The sequence below is a fragment of the Falco naumanni genome, chromosome 5, assembly GCF_017639655.2.
Source record: "Falco naumanni isolate bFalNau1 chromosome 5, bFalNau1.pat, whole genome shotgun sequence".
Classification (NCBI taxonomy): domain Eukaryota; kingdom Metazoa; phylum Chordata; class Aves; order Falconiformes; family Falconidae; genus Falco; species Falco naumanni.
In genome coordinates, this window is record NC_054058.1 from 69,533,233 (window position 1) to 69,547,515 (window position 14,283).

At 48.5% G+C, this 14,283-nt stretch overlaps 1 protein-coding gene across 6 annotated transcripts in view; it reads right to left on the reverse strand.

Annotated features, from left to right (window-relative positions):
• Window positions 1-14,283, reverse strand: part of FRMD4A (FERM domain containing 4A) — a 386,977-nt gene that overhangs the window by 16,533 nt on the left and 356,161 nt on the right. For all 6 annotated transcript variants that reach the window (XM_040594541.1, XM_040594542.1, XM_040594543.1 and 3 more), the window contains 2 exons: window positions 5,720-5,853; window positions 2,292-2,414 (listed from right to left, as the gene is read on the reverse strand). In XM_040594541.1, coding sequence (XP_040450475.1) covers window positions 2,292-2,414; window positions 5,720-5,853 — 257 coding nt within the window. The remainder of the gene's footprint in view (window positions 1-2,291; window positions 2,415-5,719; window positions 5,854-14,283) is intronic.

The window sequence follows — 14,283 nt, forward strand, 5'->3', positions numbered from 1 at the left end:
AGTTTTTAGTTAGTCTGCTAGAAAGGGGAACACAGTACATTGCAAATTAAGGAAAAATTGACAAGCTTTTTTACTTTTAGTGAATGGTGGGAGTTCAGATCACAGGCACTGACAGCCATATATTCATAATATCCCCTTAATGCAAATTCAAATCCTTTCTCTTCATTTAGCAGCAGCATAGGCTGCAAAAGCTGATGCTGTGGGATTTAATCAGACTGAAGTTGTTCTCTGAAGTTTTTATTCCAAGCTTCTGGCATAAAAAAAAAAATCCTTCGCTGTCAGTGGTGAGTCAGCATTGCCTTAAAACTGTAATTATCATTTCCCCCACTTTACTGAAGACTGACACCCCACCCCCCACCCCCATCTTTTTAACAGATCCCTTTTTGCTTTGAAGAGTTTATAAGCTCTATCAGGCCAAACTTATTAAAAGTGAATTTAACGCCATGGAGTTTTAAGGCCTGGAACCTGATTTGTTGTCTTCTAGTAAAATCCTTCCCAGAGTCAGGAACTATGGACCAGGTAGAGCTAATTACCAAGCAGTACAATAGGATCCTTCCCTGCAATTCTTGCTCTGTCAAAGCTCTTTCTAAAGGTACAGTGAGTTTGATGTGAGCTGTCATTTCAGACCTTCACCAATTCAGTTCTAAATCATTCAGTATATCTTAGAAAAAACATATTAAATTTCCTCCTGGCCATAATTGTCTATTTTCTCCCAGTGAGGCCCCTATAAATAAAGCCTCAGAAAATGAGGGCTATCATCTGTCTTCAGATGGCAGTGCCTTGCTTCAGATCCTTGTCACAGTTGGTAATATCAGTCCTGAATTTATGTGACTGAGAGAGTATTTCACCTTTTGTTTTAAAATGAGTTTCTAGTGCTTGCACTTGCTGAAAAGCCCACGAAAACCATCGCTGGCCTCTCTAAATGCTCTCAAACGGGTAGCCAAATAAACACAGCTCAACATCATTCTTTGAGAACAGAAATTCATGGTTTTCAGCACAGTCTTAAAGTTTGACAGATGAAAAGGGAGGTAGAGAAAAGCTGAGTCAGCATGTTTGGATTGCTGATGCCAAAAGGCAGAGTGCCTGCAATGGGGAGGAGCAGCTTTACCTTCACTCTCTCCCCACCTAACCTTGCCACTGGAGTAAGGAAATTCCTCACCCACTGGCCCCAAAAGCTGCCTTGTAGCGGTAATATCTGGGGAAGCTGGAGATCAGGTTATAATTGAGCAGCCAACAGACTGCAGGGGTTTTAGGAATAGCTCATCTAAGCTGTGCTTTCCCTTTGAAAAGCTTAATTAGATGTGCTAGTTCATGAATATTTGACTTCAGTGGAATTCCTCTCCCAGGCTCCATTGAGAACAAAACTAAAGAGCTCCAGCTGTTTATTTTTTCAGCAGAAGGAAAATGCCAACAAAACGACAAACAGTTAATTCCCTGGCTGAACCAAGCCTTAAACCACAGAGTCACACCAGCTTCGTTCTCTCCTCTTACAAAACTAAAAGGAAACTCAAGACTGGAATATACACAAGTGTCTTGAGACAAATGCGTTTCTGCAGACAATAGCTTTTCTGTGAATCCGGTCCCGCCTTACAGCTGCTGCAGGCCTGTTTTCACAGCCACGGTTCAGGGCACTGACCCAGCACATTGTGGGAGCAAGAGAAGAGAACAAACACTCCCTGGCAAACTTAGAAAAACGTAATTCCAGCTCCCCATAGGTAGGCATGAAGGCTCTTTTGTTTAAGGACTGGGGAGCAAAATGCTTTCATCTTACTATTGCAGGGCAAAGATGGATAATTGTGATGCTTTTCTCCCTGGTGAAGGGAGATTTGAATTCGGACCGCTACCGAAGTGGAAAGCAAATGGCTGTTTGCAATAACAACACAGGGTAGCAGTGGGGCTCAGATGGCTCAAGGGGCTCCTGATGTGCTCCCCGCCTCACACAAGTCCCTGCACTTGGTCACCAGAGCACCTGGGACTGTCATGGTCCAATTGGTCACCCAGGCTATTTCTGTTACCTCTAGCAAAGCCAGGGCTGAACCTTGAGCGTTTCACCTCACCTTCTGAGCCTGAATTAAGGCCACCAACTCTCTTGCTGCTTCCCCATTCTGATGGACATATATATATACATATATATATATATATGTATATATATATATAAAGGCACCAGTGACCAACTACAGTCATCTAAAGTAAAGATGACTGAAGGACTTGTGGTTCCTATGCGATGCATGGTGACGTCTTAGAGACCTGACTTTGGGACACAGGGCTGGAAGGGAAGGGCACAGCCTCACCTCTCCCTTAGGCAGGATCTTCTGCTCATCCAGTTTAAAGGCAGTTCCTATTCTTCTCCTTACAATTGGCGGCTCCTCCCCAGGGTCTAGCGGGTATTCTCGTGGTAGCTTTCCTGTGAGCTCCTGTAAGCAGAAAATGCTGTTGGTGATCTGGGAAATCCTGCAGCAAAGTACAACGTTGCTCTTGAACTGTGACCATAAAATGACAGGCACACATTAACAACATACCCAGTTCAGCCAGCTGATGAAGGCACAGGAGAGCACCCAGCCCTGTGAACTCCTCCCAGAACCTGACACTGAGGGTGGGGAACTTTTCTTTACAGATTTTTGTGGCCTGCCCAGGGTAGGTCTGTAGGTGGTGCCCATCCCTAGGGCGTTGGGGCCTGAGGTAAACAGACTGTAGCACACATGCTTTCATCTCTGCTGCAGGGTAAGCTGGAAAGAAAAGCCTCTATCTGCGTAGCTGCTTCTAAGAGGGGGTGAGCCGATCTGAGAGCCTTCATGCAGGATGCAGGTCTGCTGAGTCAGAAAGCCCCACTGGCAACAGCCGGGCAGGTTACGACCCGCACAGAAAGCCATTCCCACCTGATTCATGATGTGTCCGAGAGGAATGCAGTCAAAACGGTCACTAAAAGCAGTGCCTGGTACCTCATTTACCTGTCTGATAACACTTCATGTATCAGACCCCCTTCCAAGCCCCAGTGATGTCATGGGCGGCTTTGGAGCAATATTAGATAATGTTTTCTCAGACTGATGAGGTTATTTGCAAAGATTTATTCAAAATCTGAAGTGAACTCCATAAGACTGAGGAATATATGGAACATAGGAAGCAGTGAGGGCCACTGCTGATGTTAATGCTGTGGGGGTTTTCCCCTGGGCGACACAATACAGCCACACATCTCTGAATTGAAGGCATTCAAATGCCTACAGAAAAAGGCAGGAGCCTCACTAGGAGCACAACCCAACTCCTTATACTCAAAATCTCCCCACGAAGGACAAAAGGCTTTTGTGTTCCTTAGCATCAGCCTTGAGAGGATCCAGCTGGCAGAGTAAACTAAATCATCTGAATCCCAAAGAACAGCAGCTGACCTTAATGCGAGTGTGCAGCTCAGGCCCCTGCCTGCCCTGGCCTCTCCCCCGCTCCCTAATGGGGTTTTTCTTTCTACTCTTTTCAGGTCACTAGGAAACAAGGACCTGGCCTTTTCAAATCTTTCCTTTAAGCAATTCCCAACAAAATGGGTTTGCAGCACACTGATGCGCACAACCCCCTTCTGTGAGAGGCACGATGTCTCTGAGTCCCATTCTGTGTTGCCCCTTCCAGCCCTGCAGGGTTATTTCAGCTTTTCTTCCAAAATGTGCTTCTTCTAGTGAGACATGGCTCTGAGCACTGCATCAAGAGAGAGATTCCTGTATCCTTTCCTGAGGGAAATAAGGATATTTTCTTTATAGCCCCTAACTTAATATGAAGCAGGACAGTGGGGAAAGAGTTAATATCTTTTGTAAAATGCCCAGACAAAATTAATGTGGGCTACTATGCTGCCTCCATAAGTTGAAAAGTATTCACAGGCACGGTCCTGAAATGTAATCTAAATTAATAAGTAACTGGAGTAGTGATGGCCCGAAGTAACCTGATGCCACTGTTAGGAATGGCTCTGGCCATGCTTATTTGATTATGCCCCCACTATTAACCCTTTTTTACCTCTTGGTTTGCCACCTTCTCCCTCTGTTTTGGCCATTTCCACACCAAAGCAGAAAGGATGAAGGGCAGCCTGAGAGGAAATACTTCCAACTACAGGCTGCTGATGGATGAGCTGTAGGGTTGCAAGACAGGGACAGATTCCAAGTGTCCATCAACTGCCTCTCTTGGATCATCTACAGAAAGCGCGAACACTTTCTACCAGCTCTTAAGGTGCTGACAGATGGGCTCTGGCCAGACTTGCTGCAGCACATTAAGGAGATATTTCTCCTTCCCACCGGCTCCATGCCCCAGCAGGAGCTTTTGCCTGCATCCCAATTGCTTGTGAAGTGCCTGAGGCTGCACCACAGCCAGGGCTGAGGTTAAAGCGAAGGCACTGGGCTGTGAGCCCCTGCAACTGTGGCACAGGCACATATCTTCCCCACAAGTCTTCCTCACATTCGGTAAGGCTGCAAGGTAGTCATCAGCAGTCAGGCAGCGTTAGCTTAGGGTGGCAGATTCCTCCAGGGCAAGTAGAGCCCTCCAGACTTTCTCCATCAGCCCCTGAAAAGCATGCGACTGGTTCCTGCAGCTGACCTTAGCTCCATACCCGATGGACTTACGAGACTGCATCTGGTCCTGTGACCTATATCAGCACAAGTTTTTTGCGGAAGTCAACCAGGACTTCCCAGGTGGGAAGGGATTGCTTGTGTGGAGTGAAGGACAGGAACTGGAGCAGCAGAGATTTCTGCTGACATTCTTTGTTGAGAGGTATCTTCCACAACTTATTCTTGTTGGTGTCAGAACTATAGACTAATTGGAACAAAGTGCAATGAGATGAATCAGTGACCTATTTCCCCCATTTTAGTCAAAGGCAAGACACACATCAAATATTAAGCACCAGCTGAAAGATCTCAGTGGCACTGTCTGCAGCAAGCTTCCTGTTGTGTAACATATCACAATTTGTTGTTAAATTCAGATTTTTAGGGCTTGTAAACAAAGGAGGATTGCTGAATGACCCAAGTGTACGCCACTGCTAATCTCCACGCACAGCTGCAGCAGGGTTGTAATTCCCCAAACATTAAATTTATCTCTAAACTAGCCTCCCGTGTACTCCAAGAATGAGATGGCGAGTGAGGTCATGAGCTGAGTTCCTGAGCTGTCCTGCATGTCCTGGGATGACTGCAGTGGTTCATCTTCCCAAGGTCTGCCATGACACTGCCATTCCTCTCCAGCAAGGCCATGGCTTATTGGATGAAGGAAGCCTACATGGAGCAGCTGAGACCTCGTGTGCTGTACATAAGAACGTGCTGGGAGAAGAAAAGCACGTAAGGTCAGGCCTGCTCCAAGAAGACAGTGTATCAGCCTGAGGGGGGCGGGGGGGGGTTGCTAATGAAGTCAAAGGCATTTCAGAAGTGATTACCAGTACACATGACAGCCTTCCTATGCCATTTAGGTTGCTGCATATTCCCACCAAAGTCAGTAAGAAGCCTGGCTGAATGCATCTCAAACACAAATTCGAACAGCAGGCATGGGTGCTGAGCACCCTCTTAGCCCCAGGCCAACTGGCTACCCAGCTGACATGAGGTCCCCTTCTCAGGGGCAGAAATGTCCTATGACAGCTGTACAATGGGCTTTGTGAGACATGACTGTGGAAGTCACTCTTCTAACTATACACCACCTCCAAACCATGAGCATGCTATAACAATGCAAGCACCAAAGTGTTACAGGTTATAAAATGTCCATTGCCTACCGCTTCTCGGAGACACAGTTTCTTTAGCTCTTCCAGGCGTTGGCGCAGTGTCTCTTCCAAAGCTTCTTGCCTGGATTTCAGTGCAGCCAGCATGTCTTTCTTGGCAGACTGAGAACTATCTGACTCTTGGGAACCTATCAATAAACAATGATTTCACTAGGCCAGCTGACAGCAAAATGCACATCTGGAGCACTTGTAATTTTACCAAAGCCTGGACGCAGTCCTTCAAAAAAAATATCAGATTATGATATGAAGCAGGTGTTACCCAGTCATGTTTGTTTACAGCAAATTCTTAATGTTTAAGCTAACAGACAGAAACTGGACAGTGGGGCACACAAAGACACCTGTAATCGTCATTCAGAAAAATAAAAGCAACAAAATTATTCAGGTAAAGACGTTAGAAGAAAAGACATGATTCCCATGAAAGTGCCCAATGGCAAATAACAGTACAGTTTACGAAGCCCTGGAGATGCATTTTTGGGAAATTAGGCCTAAGAGAAACCACTTGACAGTACAGCCTATTTCTTAAGAAGTGTAATTATCCTAGTAGCAAACATTTAATTCAATCCACTTACAGTATCTGCTCTATGAGAAAATGTAATGGAACAAAATTGCCTAGCAAGATTCCTGTAAAACACACCAGAACAATAACTCATAGGTCCTTCTGGGATAGTAGATGTATCTTGTGAAGACGGAGGTCAAGACATTTAAACCAGATGTCCAAACGGCTTGACTTTTCAAGTGGCAACTAACCAGCAACTTCCACTGAAGTAAGTCCGTGCTTTAAGTCAGACTCTGTTGCTCAGATGTCATGACAGCATTTGTAACTTCAGCTCTTTAGGGGAACTTACTGATGGGATTCCTGATTTTATTTTGCTTTGGGATGGTGCATCAATCGCTGTTCAAGATCTATCCAAGATCAAGGGGGCAGTGTTGGTTGCATCCATTTTTGGGTCCCCAACTTGAGCAGCTGATTTTTCAGGATGTGCTTAGCATTTGCCCTCTTTAATCCACCTCCAGGTTCAGGGTGAAGTCATAACTTCACTCGGAGCACCTTGTTTGCGTAAGCTGAGTGCCTTCTTTCATCACAGAGTAAGGACATGATGGTTATGGCCATACTGTGAGTTGAAAAGCAAGCTCAGGAAGGGGTAAACACCATCTCCACATGCTTTTCATTCGTATTACTGGCTGTTGTTCAGCTACAGCTGTAGTTCAAAGCATCCACCTTAGGTTTATGCAAAGCTGAGTTCTGGTATCTGTGGTGGATTCAGCAGCAGCATCCCATGTCTGCCCGCAGACAACATGGAGAGCTACAGCTCCACACACTTCAAAGCTCTGCCCCACACACAGCTCTGGAGCTCAGCCTAAGTCTGCACCTGATCCTTTTTTAATGAACTCCACAGTGGGTATTGAGCTGGGCTGAGCAGACAGGGCTAAGGGGTTGCTTCTCTGCCCAGCTCTGGACACGCTCCAGCCCCTCTGCGTCCCCCCTGCCCTGAGGGGCCCGACCCTGAGCCCAGGCCCCGAGGGGCGGCCGCCCCGGTGCCCAGCACAGGGGGACGGGCACTGCCCCGGCCCTGCCGGCCACAGCGCTTCTGACAGCGGCCAGGGCGCTGCTGGCCCCCTTGGCCACCTGGGCACGCTGGGGGCTCCTGCCCAGCGGCTGTGCCCAGCGCAGAGCCCCCCCGGCCCGGCCGGGAGCAGCCGGCTTCTCCAGGAGATGCTGGGCGAGACGGTGCCAAAGGCTTCACTAAGGCCCAGGCAGGCGCCAGCCACAGCCTTTCCCTCAGCCACCCAGCGGGTCCCCTTGTCCCAGCAGGAGATGGGGCTCCTCACGCAGGACCTGCCTCTCACAGCCCCGCGCTGGCGGGGCCCGATCCCCTGGGAGCACTTGCACCAGCTCCCCCAGTGCCCTCGGGTGGATCCCATCCAGCCCCGTACACTTGTGTGTGTCTCGGTGGTGTGGCAGGTCGCTGACCATTTCCCCTTGGATTACGGGGGCTCCATGCCGCTCCCCATCCCTGCCATCCAGCGCAGGGGGCTGGGTGCCTGGAGAACAACTGCTCTGGCTGTTAAGGACTGGGGCAAGGGCGGCACTGGGCACCTCAGCCTCTGCCTCAGCTTCCCCCGCATCCAGTAAAGGGTGCAGATTCTCCTCAGCTCTCCTTTCGTTGCTAATGTATTTATAGAAACACTTTTTATTGTCTTTTATGGCAGTGGCCAGATGAAGTTCTAGTTGCGCCTTGGCCCTTCTCATTTTCTCCCTGCACAACCTCATGACACCCTCGCAGCCCCCCTGAGCTGCCTGCCCCTTCTCCCGAAGGCCACAAACTCTCCTTTCCCCTCCCCCCCCCCCCTCCCCCGAGCTCCCCCCAAAGCTCTGTGCAGCCGGGTCGGCCTCCTTCCTTGCCGGCTTGTCCTTCGGCACGTGGGGACAGCCTGCTCCTCCGCCTTTAGGATTTCCTTCTTGAAGCACATCCAGCCTGCCTGGGCCCTGTGGCCCTTCAGGGCTGCCCCCGAGGGACTCTGTCAGCCAGGTTCCTCAACATGCCAAACTCTGCCCTTGGGAAGTCCAAGGTAACAGTGCTGCTGACCCCACTCTTTACTTCTCCAAGAACCAAAAACTCTACCATTTCATGATTGCTGTGCCCCAGACGGCCTCCTGCCACCACATCACCCACCAACCCTTCTCTGTTCACCCACAACAGGTCTTGCAGGGCACCTTCCCCAGCTGGCTCCCTCACCAGCTGTGTAGGAAGGTCTCTTCCACACACTCCAGGAACCTCCTGGACTGTCCCCTCTGCTGTGTTGTATTTCCAGCAGACATCTAGTAAGTTGAAGTCCCCCATGAGAAGAAGATGATCATAAGACTTCTCCCAGATGCTTAAAGAATATTTTGTTTGCCTCTTCATCCTGGTTGGGTGGTATATAACAGACTCCAAGCATGATATCTGCCTTGGCCTTCCCCCTGATTCTTACCCATAAAAACTCAACCCTATCATCACCTTCATTAAGCTCTAGGCAACCAAAACACTCCCTGACATACAGCGCTACCCCACCAGCTCTGCTTCCTTGCCAATCTCTTCAGAAGAATTTACAGCCATCCACCGCAGCACTGCAGTTGTCCAAGTCATCCCACCATGTTTCCGTGATGGCAACTGTGTCACAGTTTTCCTGCTGCACAACAGCTTCCAGCTCCTTCTGTTTGCTGCCCATGCTGTGGGCATTGCTGTAGATGTACCTCAGTTGGGCCATCGATCCCACCACCTTTTTGAGGGGAGAGGCCCTAACTCCTGTGTGACCATTCTCAGTCTAACACATCACTAACCTTTGTATCTTTGCTGCTGCATGGATCTCCATCCCCTGCTTCCACTGAGACAGCAGACTGAAGGACCTTGCTAGCACCCTGACCCTAAACATTGGTGTGCTGCCACCAGGCATATTTCTAATAAGCCTGGTTTTACCCCTTTCCCCCTTCAAATCTAAAGCTTTTTCAGTAAGCCCTGCTAACTCCTGTGCAAAGGTCCCTTTCCTGCTTTGAGACAGGTGCACCCCGCCTGCTGCCAGCCGCTGAGGGCCGTACCAGGGCAGGCAGCGTTCCCTGGTTTATGCCTGCAGAAAAGCCTTTGACTTGGCAATGCTTTCAAAGGGATTCCTCCCTGTCCTCAGTGGTTCCTCAGTGGTCTCAGCACCCGCTGTCCCATGGTGACCCTGGGGGGCTCCCCTACCCCTCTAGAGCAACAGCACAGAGAAAGCAGACCTTTATTATCTGCAGGAGTCACATACAACAGGATGCTACATGGAATTTTCTGTGCACCTGTAGGATGGGGGTGAGAGGGGGCTTCTAGATACATTTTGCAGCTTGGCCTCCATGTGCACAGTGAAATCACTCAGCCCAAGGAGGTTGAAAATGTTGCTGCTGTTTCACGGAGCTACAGAAGGAACCTGGGAACAACTCCTTGTTTTGGCAGCAAAACACAGTGAAATTTGTGCTTTAAGCTTCACCTTTCATTGCTACTATTCCAGCAGACCATTAAAGCTAAACTGAAAGAGGACTGAGGCAAACAATGCCATGAAACAGTTCCACATTGGCCCAAGGGGAACAGAGAATCTCACAGGTCTTTTCCACCAATATTTTTTGCGCTTTTCATACAGGAAGACAGCTGGCATTTATTCTGTGAAACGCCACCCCGCTTTGTAACACCTTTTATATTGGGCTGTCTGGGAGTGGGGAAGGTAGAAAAAGGGCTCTATGAACGTCAGCCAAGTTGAGCATCATCAGACAAAAGGAGGACAACTTCACAGTAAGATGTTTGTTGCTGTAGTCAACCCCATTTCATTTGGGTTTGCCTCACAGAGCAACAAAACTCAATTCTGTACACACATCTGTGCTGCTAGAACTTGACAGGATCTTCTAGAGGAGCCTGGTATTTGTGCTGGCAGGGAAAGCCCTCTCTAGCATTTAGTAATTCTTAATAGTAACTCTCGTGAGCAGTTACTAGCGAAAGCTGAACTGCTGAATTTCTTCACTGAAATGCCAACAAACTGCTGAGTCCTGGTAAAGAGTTGCTCATGATTCAAGCAGATGTTTCAACCCCTTTTTTTTCTCTTTTATGACAGCTTTAATGACCTACATTTTCCTTTCAACTGCTCTTCCCCTTCCCTTCCTCTCTCTGCTCCCTACCTCCACACCAGCCTTGAATTTATTTTTAAAAGCTATTCGTTTTTGCACTGCGGGTTGCCACAGCAGTTACATAGATGCTGTAACATTTAAAATAGCCTAAAATTGAATAGCCTAAACCTTGGCCAGACGTCTGCGCTGATCTGGGGTGTGCTGGCAAGAAGGAAAGAAATGGCTTCTGGCTGAACTGGTACGGACCCAAATCAAGCACAGACAGTTCACGGCATTTGTTCCAGCTGTGCTTACCCTGTGTGAGAACCATGCTGGTCTCAGCCCTGATGTGGTCGATGGCAGTGTCCACCGAGTGCACATTTTGCCATCTTTTTCACTCCTCCCAGAAAGTGAAGGAACTGAGGCAGATCTGGAAGCGCATTGTCACATTCTGAGTTAAGCAACAGGATTACTGCTGAAACCAAAGCCAGCCACTCCTTGCCACTAATGAACCTGCTCAAATTGTCCTTTTCCAAGTGTGTCTTTGTATCCCAGACTCTACTAGTGGATCAAGGGTTCATAGGCCAGGGAACAGGGCTCATGGCTTGTGATGCTGATTTTTTTTAGCTTGACTATACTGACTTGGATGATCCGTTGGGCATACTGCAGGACTGACATTTCTTCAGACCATCCTGAAAGTTCTCCTTCAGAAACTATTTTGTTCCAGCTGGGTTTTTTTATTAATATTATTTTTATTTAAAAGCCGAGTTATTTTGGGGTATATTATTAGACTTTTATGGGTTGGATTCTCTGCTTGCTCTCACAGGTGAAAAGCAAATGGAAACTTGGTCAGTCAAGAGAATTGCACCCATGTGAAATGCTTGTAAACAAGCAGACAACAGTGCTTTGTATTGCAAGGGTGCCTACAGCTTCCATTAGAGGCTCTCTATTTATGAATATCTATTAATCCAGCCTCAAGCAAGGCTGTGACCACAGACCCACTTCTAAATCCAATGGCAACTGACCCAAAAATGTCAGAACAAATCAAAAGAGCATAAAAACAACCAAAGGAATAATCAAAGACCAGCACAAACTGAACCAATCAAGCAGATGCTACCTTCAATCAGCCTTATTAAATATGATGCTCACTGAGTCATGGCTGCCCAGTGCTTTCCAAAGGGGATCGTCAATAGAGAAAAATCCGTCCTGAAAGATCAGTCCTAACATGAGAGACTCCTGCTGCAACAGCAATGGTTGACTGGGAGGCTTTCTCAGGTATTTTATCTCCCACAATTAGGGCTAATTCCTATCGCAGTAAACAGGAGAAATGTTGCTGAAGTATGTAATTTCCCTGTATGGCTTTTGAACCTTTCTGTGAAAATTATTATTCAGCCTCCTTTCCATTTGCTGTGCCAAGATTTACCAAACTCTGCATTTTAACACACACTTCTGCAAAACCATTTGGTGTCCCTAAAAGAAAAACATGCCAGGTAGCAAGCACAAGGCCTTCTCTTTGGTGGGCACCAGGAACCTACTGAATTGGGGGCTGCTCTTGTAGCTGCTGCTGGTGGTTTAATTTCAAATCCAAGGAAATCGTACATGCCCTTTCCTCCTTAGTATACAGGATGCGACACAGGTCTTGGTGACCTGAACATCCACTTAATACCCTATTAGTTTGTGGATACACTACTCATCTTCTGATACCCACTTGGCCTCTCTGGGCAATTTTCCCATCTACTGACATTCATAACATAAGCTGTGAAACGGGGGCAGAACATGGTCCTTCCTGTCCAACTCACTCCTCCAGCAGAATACATGGCTGTGCTTCTTCACCAATGCTAACAGGCTGGTTTCTGATCACTCCGATGCTGGTGAGGTCGTGACAGTCTTGATGATGTTGATGAAGCTAGTCACAGCAGCCACACCCCCAAAGGATCTGACCAAGGTGATGTGCTGTGCCTGTGCAGATCTGCAGGGGCTCATGGCTACCAGGTGTTGGCTTCAAGAGAAGTTTTGCTTTAAGGCTTGTCAAAGGGACCAGACCAGCAACATGGGCCACCATTTTGGAGAGGAAAGCCCTAACAGTAACTTATTGTTTGTCCCTAGTTCTTTCACCTATTGTAGCAGAGCAGAGTCAGCTTGGAAAAGGGATAACTGAGAAGGATGAAAACAAGCAGGCAGGATAGATGGGATGCTGAAAGGCAAAGGGAGCCAAGGCTTGGTGATCGCAGTTGTAAGGGGAGATGCAACAACGCGGCTGAGCAGCAGCAAGGCAAAAGCATCCAGACATCTCATTCTGAGAGTCTCCTACTCCAGGAAAAACACATCTAAATATGGCAAACCCTTCATGCTACATCCGGCTGCTGGCTCCAGCTTGCTGGTGTTTGGTTGAGGTCCCCATGGAAGGCTGTCCCCTGAGCGGGGAGGGAAAGTCCCCCCACGCTTGCTCCGTGCCAGAGCCCAGGCTGACTCACCGTGCCAGGATGTCAGCACACAACAGCCAGCAACCTCAGACAGCTGCTATCTCTTCTGCCTGACAAATAGGATATCCTCCATGGCGTGCAGGAGACCAGCTGGAGCTGCTCCACACAGGATGCACTCAGATATCCGGTGGGCAACTTGTCTTCACAAGCCCCTGCGCTGGAGGTTGCACGGGTGCTGTTTATCTACTCCGCAGCCGCTGGGGCAGTCCAGCTGGGATCTGGCTTGCTGGATGGAGCAGCAGGGGCTGGGAATTGGCTGGCTGGGCTCTGTCGTGGCATTTTCAAACATAAACAGGCCCCTGCACAGGACACTCCACCGCTGCTGAAGGAATAGGGCTCAGGGGGCCAGAGGCTCCTTGAACACATCTGCAGAGCTAAATCAGAGGTGCTCCTCTGTGGTGTCTCCACTGCCCACTGAGAAGAAGGCAGTAGTCTGGCATTCAGTCCAACAATAACCCAGCGATAATGGGGCTCCTCACTAGCTCAGAGCCCTGCAGAGCTCTTATGGCACAGACTGCTCTGAGAATTCACCTAACTTGATTTTGTTCTGATAATTATCTCTGCTGGCTTTAATTAGAGCTCCTGCCAGTGTAAAAGCAGAGCTTTTATTCACAGGCAAATCTTGCTCCAGCTGTCCAGCCCAGAGACCCTGAGCTAAATCACAGCATCCCACTTCTGGGAGGGCCCTTCAGAGTCAAAATGAGGACAACAGTTAAAAGAGTCATGTTGTCAGAAATGAACTTGGGAGCATCAGGTATCAAAATTACAACTGCAGTGGACACAGACTGTGATCAAGGGCTTGGGAAACATGGAGGAGCTTAGGCTTTGGAAGTCACTGTCCCAGTAAGACTGCATCTCCCCTCTGCTGTGTCTTGAGTCTGTAAGTGATGTGTGGCAGCAACTGCATGACACTGCACAGCAGGATCATCACCAGAGAGTGTGACAGCTGGAAGCAACAACGGATTTTTCCTTGCAGCCTTGCTGCAAACCCAGGGGAGACATGCCAGTTTTGGCATGCTCCTTGTGGTGCTGACAGCCCCTTCAGCGAGGACGAGTGAGATGGAGAGAGGAAATGACTACAAGTAATTTCCAGGAAGAAAGGACTGAGAACAGAAGGGAAGTGGGGGCAAACAGAAATTCAGTCCCGCCGTTGTGATTTCGAGTCACTTGGGGTATTTATAGCCTGCAAATCTACTGTGGCCACTTAATCATTTGCACTTATTCTCTCCAGTGTGCAGGCTGTACCACGATAACCCATCATTGTTGCCGATAATCTTCGGCACAATGGGAGGAAATGCAAAGGGTGGGACAGAGCCAGTGACTGTGCCAGCGGGACAGGCAGAAAATGCCCCCTCCTGTCCAGTGGGACAGGGCTGGGTCACCTCTGCCAGCTGGGGAAGGGGCTCTTGGAGCAGAGGTGTCTGGGTGGCTCTGTGGAAGCAATTCAGGGTCTCCAGTTCCCTGGTATC